Source organism: Phaseolus vulgaris, chromosome 2, assembly GCF_000499845.2.
Source record: "Phaseolus vulgaris cultivar G19833 chromosome 2, P. vulgaris v2.0, whole genome shotgun sequence".
NCBI lineage: Eukaryota > Viridiplantae > Streptophyta > Magnoliopsida > Fabales > Fabaceae > Phaseolus > Phaseolus vulgaris.
The window spans coordinates 3,257,152-3,263,838 of NC_023758.2; the positions used below are offsets into that span (position 1 = coordinate 3,257,152).

General features: G+C 32.3%; 2 protein-coding genes across 2 annotated transcripts; both read right to left on the bottom strand.

The window, feature by feature from the left end:
• Positions 1–2,785: 2,785 nt before the first annotated feature.
• On the bottom strand, positions 2,786–4,981 carry LOC137809588 (replication factor C subunit 3-like). Its single transcript, XM_068610701.1, has 10 exons — positions 4,940–4,981; positions 4,833–4,865; positions 4,544–4,721; positions 4,268–4,449; positions 3,951–4,087; positions 3,771–3,866; positions 3,606–3,675; positions 3,450–3,524; positions 3,176–3,221; positions 2,786–2,847 (listed from the first exon to the last, which is right to left on the bottom strand). The coding sequence occupies exons 1-10, from the start codon at positions 4,979–4,981 to the stop codon at positions 2,786–2,788; spliced, it is 921 nt and encodes a 306-aa protein (XP_068466802.1).
• A 297-nt stretch (positions 4,982–5,278) lies between these two features.
• LOC137809865 (uncharacterized) lies at positions 5,279–6,472 on the bottom strand. The gene has a single exon (XM_068610927.1). It carries the CDS (start codon positions 6,470–6,472, stop codon positions 5,279–5,281), a length of 1,194 nt encoding a protein of 397 aa, XP_068467028.1.
• Between the last annotated feature and the right edge of the window lie 215 nt (positions 6,473–6,687).

Here is a 6,687-nt window from a genome sequence, read left to right on the forward strand (position 1 = left end):
ATAAAAAGTTGAGTTGAACAAATTAGAAATTTGAACCTCTACCCAATAAAAAGAGAACGCGTTTGTTGACTACTCTGACCAATCATGTGTATTTTTTGGAAATAATTTGGCTAACAATTGTAAATATATTTATTTTTAATAATAATATATTTATTAAGTATAAAACTGATTTCAATACAAAATTATTATCATAAAAGCATAACTTTAAAAGTGTAATTTTTGTCATGACTAATCGTGAGTTACGTAATAACACTTGTAAAAAATATTAATTAATCCATTAATACTTTTTAAAACTTATAAATATTTATTTTTTTATTAGAAGGCATCTTTTAATTTGACAATTTAAATTGAGAAAGTAAGAGTAGTTCAACTGTGGCATGTTCCAGAATATATGAATAAAAAAAATGAAGCCATATTGAGATGCTTTTAGTGAAAGGTACACATCAAACAAATATGCATTATAATTATATTGTCCCAGCTTCAATTATAGCGTTTCACAGGTGACTGCTAAAACTTTTTTGCTGAATTTAAGTTTAATTGCTAATTTTTTAGGATAACTTTTTTTATTAATAAAATCCTACACAAAGGTTCAAGTTGCTGATTAAGATCATAAATATATCGCCCCAAAAATCACTCCTTCTCTAATATCATGTATAAATACTTCCTTTTTTTAGGAATGTTTAACATTTTTAATCTATCTAACATCAAAACTCACATGATAGATGTATTAGTTTCTTACCATTAGAATCATCACTATCTTTTAGTTGTAGCAAACATGTTGTCTTCTTTCTTATTATTGTTAGTTACAATAGTAATTTAATTTATTTTTTAATTTTTCTTTTACTTTCAACTTTGATCTTACCACTCTTATATATGATACTCTTTGATTTTATAACATTCTTTTTTGGTGTGTTCTTATTGTATTTGGACTTGTAGTTATATTTTTCAAAGCTTTTGGTTGTTTTACTTGCTTCCTTGTCTTCATAGTGGTGGAATCATAAATTACATTTTTTGTTTTCAACTTTACTCATAAGATTGTATATCTCTGGATCAATGCATAACATTCTTATAAATCAGGTGTCTCATCTTTACAAAAGCATAAACTTGCTCATTCAGTCTTATAAGGAATGTATGCATAATCAATCTTTCAAATGACTTCACATCATTAGACTCATTTATAACTAATTTGTCATGATGGTCCAATTCTCTAAAATTTTCAACAAACTACTATAATATTCATTTAAGGTTCTATTAGTTTGTTTTTCGAAAAATACCCTTTGTTTAAGGACAAACAGCTTTAGCTCATCACTTCCATCATAAAACATTTTTGACAAAACATTCCAAATATTGAGGGTAGTGGGTAAACAAAGATACATTTTCATGATTTATGACTTTATAAACATCAACAATCATCTTTTTGGTTTTCATCATATACAATTTTTTATATCCATCTTTTTTTTTTGAGGTTTCACCTTTCCGCAAATGTAAGATAGTCAATTTTGGTCATAACATCAAGGATTAAAATTCATGATTTTTTATCATTTTTGTGCAATTTCATAAAGATTACAATAATAGATAAATCGTGTTTAGGATTGAGGACTTTGTATTAAAGAAGTCATGTTTTATAAACACAACTTGAACTGTGATTACGAAAATCATGCATTACAAAGATAATTTTGTTTTTTTTTTCTTCCATAAAAGTTATGCATGATGAAGAGGATTTTCAATATTTTTTAATTAAATTTTGGTATGAAAAGTATGACTTTAATTATTTTATTTTTAATTGAAATAAAACAATTAAACTAATTTGATGCATTAAAAAAATTAAAAATATTTTTTTATTAGGTATAAGTTTAATATATTATTAAAAAGTTAATCAAATTAAAAGTTCAAAAATAAAACAATTGAAGTGATTTATACACGACTTCAATTAAAAAAATTGAAAATATCTTTTATTAGGTGTAACTTTAATATATTATTAAAAAATTAATCAAATTAAAGTTTTTTTAAAGGTGCACAACTTAGAAGTGAGAAAGAAAATAGATCAAAGTGGTTTTTGTCGTTTTGTTAATTTCTTTACGAGATTACACTAGTAAAGAAACCTACTCGTTAATAAATTGGTAACAAAATTAATATAACCCATTGGTTCATTATGTACTTGGAGAACACCAATGTGACTTTTAGATTGAACAATTAATTTTTAATGTCTTTAGTACAAGATCAAATTTAGAAGAAATTATTAATTTTTTGATAAAAGATTTTATGATTTCTATATCACTTCAAATTTATTTTCTTTAGTTATCCTTAATAAATGTTATAAGTATTTGTGTTTTGTATTAATTAATGGTGTTTTTTTATAAAAATAATTAATAATAAAAGTTAATTTAGTAGTGTTAAGAAGTGAGTTTTAAGCCTAACTAATCTCATAAAATCGGCTCAATAAGGTGAGGTTTGCACCCACTTACATACTAAGAAAAACTATAATATCTAGTCTACGTGCGATTTCAACACACCCCTCACGCCGATGCTACCAGGAGATATAGGTGATGTCCAAAGAAGTAGTTTGGTAATTTTTTTTTAAAATTAGTTATTTTTACCAATGAGTATTACTCAAACATTTTACCAACACAAATAGCTAATGAATTAACGTCATGTATATTACTCTGAGTAAAGTGGTGCACTTTACTAAAAATGTGGAGAATTAGTTCCACATTTCTGAATATAAGACAAGAAACAGAATCTTATTTAAGTACTTTCCTTTCTGATTTTTGTTTTGACAACGTTCCTACACATATTGCCGATTGCCAGAGTTTTTTCTGCACATGCTCATGAACTTCGCCACAAATTCTGCAGAGAAGACCATATTAGTTAGTCATTAATGTTATACCCAAAACAGCAAGTCTCACTAGCTCATTCAGGGAAGTCATGCACATTATGTTAGAACCTATAAATACTATATGCATACAACAATGAGTACAACTTTTTGTATTCATTTCTTTCTATCATTATGACATGCAGTAAATGATAAACAGAAGAGAAATAGGCAAAAAAAGAAAATTGTTATGCAGTTATATGAATCATTGTATTATATACGTGTAACATCTCTCATTAAGATCCCTTATTGTGTTATTTTTTCAAGGCAATCTATATGATTAGAAGGGTTATTTTGTCTTACCTTCTAATTTTAGTAAAGCTGCTATTCCTGGTGGAAGTCTTCTGTCCTGTATATTATAAACTTTGGTTACTAATTTTTCCAAAAAATACACATAAAAGGGTGGAAGAGGTTGCATAGAACTAGAGTGAAAAGGGTGAGTAGCATAGATATCTTAAAAATATAATTTATCATGTTGATATGTTTATGTTGACAACCATGCACCAGATTACAACTGATACGATCATAACATCATGCACCAGATTACCCATCACAAGCTATGGAGGGAGAAACTCACATAATAGGCATGCCAGTAGTATAACTCTCTTTTTAAGTTGGCTTCAATTCTTTCTAGGAGATGTTCTACGAGTTTCTGCATATTTGAACAGAATGTACTTTATGCAGTAGTATTTTGGTGAGTTGAGTAAATTATTTATAAATTCTTCTTCCTTACCTGGAGAATCAATTTCGGCTGGACAAAATCTAAGAGAAGCATTTGAAATTTCCCTCGAATTGAGAGTAAGCTGATAAAATCATAGCAAAATTTAAATTGATAATTTTCAATTTACATGAAGCATGTTAGTTTTATTATAGAAGATAAGGTGGAGAAATTTCTTGCCGTGAAAATGATGGATCAGCCAGGATTTCTGTGGCAACTTCTATTACGATCTCCTCCCATACAACTGAAATTGGTTGTTCTTCTGAAAATGGATAGCTGTCCATCATAGTACCCCATTTAGTCTATGGAGACAATTTTCTTGGAATGTTAAAATAAATGTTTCCAATCAGAAGTTCTTACTTGTGTGCTTTGCATGCTTCAAGAGCCATGATTGCTTTTCTGAGGTTCTGCTTAGATTTTGTTGCAATCTTCGCAGCAAAGTTCATGGACAGATCAAAATTCTCATTCTTTGCTATCTGCATAAGAACCTCAACAACCTGTATAGTTTAAGATTCATGAGTGTTAATTAATTTTGCTTTGTCGACACTAAGTTAATTCCTTCTTAGAAGTTATAAGATGATCTAGAAAATAAATACATATACTAGTGAAAAAAATCACATGATTTGCTATGTCCTAGATTGATGTTAACTTTTACATATTCCAAAATGTGTTCTTACTTCGTGAGTTTGAGGAGCATCAACTTGGATAGTTTTGAACCGATTTTTTACAGGTTCAATAATGTCTGCATCATCTTCACAGCAGAGTACTAATTTGCATACATCCGAATAGCGGTCTACAATCCATTTGATAATGTGCTGGATGTTATCTACTGCTTTGTGGACCTCATAAAGAACCATTACTGCAATCCAGAGAAACCAGCCACATTAGCTAGGTTCGCATTAAAGGATGAATCTGTTCAAGAAGTTAAATAAACAAGTAATTAAGCTACTAACCTTTAAAATCTGACTTGAAATTAATATTGCTGACTTCAGGGGCAATCGCATATATATTGCTAATTTCTTTGATTAATCCCATTAAAGCATATTTAGCATTTGGTTCAGAATTTACATCTAGCTCCATGTGATGAGGACTTGATGTTATGGGGACAGACACTTTCTTAAGCCTTTGATCCTGTCAATTTAGTAAAAGTACTGTGACTTAATGGATTGGAGATGCAACTTATTGAAATAAACTCATAAGCTGCTTTTTAGTTTGTACTTATCATATGTGAGAAATCTCTACCTGAATAGGGAAGTGTCTTAGATCATGAGATAACTGCAAAAGGTCTAATAAAGTGAGGTTAGAAGTACAAAACACGTCTGAAAGGAAACTTATGGGAAGAAACATACATTACAACATGCATCACCATATATTTCTCGAAGAAGAGCCATTGCTAGCTCTCTTTTCCCGGAACCAGAGGGTCCTTTGAGCAAAATATGAGGGCAAGAGCCATGAGACACCTGAAAAGTAGGATTGTTACTATTCTTCAATAAAGTAATCTGCGTATTGAAAATTTGTATTGAAAGTTAGTTGAAGTTACCTAAAAAAATTCCAATTCTAAGTGAAGAACATTAACAAAAAAAACACTTAACTCTAAATATCTAAGTTTTGTTCACATGAAAACTAAGATGTTTTGACAAGACATAAGAAGTTGAGTAAATTAGCAAATTTGTGAGGCATGAAAACAATTAAGGGACAGAGGCACATGTGAGTATTTGGAAACATACCAATTCCTTCAGAAGTTGAGCTTCTTGTCTGTTGCAAATGAAGCCATTAAGTGAAGCAGGTTGGTGCTTATCTGCCAAGAATTGTGGGAGGCTTTCCACTACCACTGCTCTCTCAATGTAAGAAGATTCGTCAATAGGTCGACGTTCAGGAGATTTTGTAGTGGTTCTACAGTTACCTGTTCTCATGCAAGCAAACCATGTATCTTTCTGGTTCTTTTGTCTGTTAGCTGTGAATTTCCTCATGCTTGCACTTGTCTTTCCACTACCTTCGCTTGTTACACTACTTGGCTTCCCAGTGCCACTGCCCTTTCTACTCGTGGAACCAGAACTCACACCCGTGGTTGATTGAGACAAGATATTCATGTTAAGATCACCATTATTTCCTTTGCATTCAGATGGGGTTCTCGTGGCGTTCACCGTTGGCCTTGGACTGAAATACTCGCACTGTTGGAGGCGTTTTGGCAACGAAGAATTCCTCCCTTGCAAGGCATTGCATTCACGAGAAAAGAAAAGGTCACCGGGTTGAATGGAATCAGTGCTTTCAAGCACCGATGAATAATCACTTCTGGGATCTTTAGATAGCTTCACCTGTGCTATCATTTCGTTGATTTTTCCAACCGAAGGCGCTTTGAAAGGAGAAACTCCTCTTTGCTTTGGAACAGTGTCATTGCTTATCCCTCCATGGCTGCTCTCTTGAATCCTCAATCTGGGAGCAGTCACTGATCTCTTGTTGTGCGGCTTCTCAGTTCTTTGCTCCCTGAAAGGGGACACAGTTCTTCCAAGGTCAGGTCTCGGCAAGGGACTTATATTTCTGCGTGTATCCAAACCTGATGAAGCAGCAAAATCTTCTGCCACGGGAAGTTTATAGGGTGATTTGCTATTGTGTCTTCTACGTGGAACTGAAGCTGTTGAAGCTGATGAGATTTGATGTTCAACCCTGGAAGGGTGCCTTCTGTGTAGTGCTGCCATGGGACTTTTGTTCATTAGAGTAAGTGCTTTTGTTTCTTTTAAAGTGAAGTTTCTTCTTTCTCTTTCGTGGCGTGGAATCTCTTGCCACTCGGTCTCAGTGTCCGATGGCTCATAACCACTGCGTCCCTTCTTCGTTGAGTTTGGAGTCTGAGGAAATCGGTTATAATAAGGTGGCGACTGATCCATCTATGAACAAGGTTCTTCACTGCGCTCAAACAACAACTAATGAAACTAGTACTGAAAGAGTGGGGTGGAATCTGATAAGAAGTAATATAGTGAGAGAGAGAAAGAGGAGTTTGATACTTTGAGACGATGCTGCAAAAGGGTATCTTCCAACGCAAGGAAAAAGAAGAATTTGGAGTAGAAGCACGATGGTTTCTAAATGAGAGGCATTGGTGACG

Bases quoted from the DNA above. Each gene is read 5' to 3' on its own strand.
- LOC137809865 (XM_068610927.1), bottom strand. From the start codon at position 6,472: ATGGATCAGTCGCCACCTTATTATAACCGATTTCCTCAGACTCCAAAC.
- LOC137809588 (XM_068610701.1), bottom strand. From the start codon at position 4,981: ATGGCTCTTCTTCGAGAAATATATGGTGATGCATGTTGTAAT. The intron at 4,722-4,832 runs GTAGAGATTTCT...CTAAATTGACAG, and splicing joins TAAGACACTTCCCTATTCAG to GATCAAAGGCTTAAGAAAGT. The intron at 3,222-3,449 runs GTGAGTTTCTCC...TATAATATACAG, and splicing joins ACTACTGGCATGCCTATTAT to GACAGAAGACTTCCACCAGG.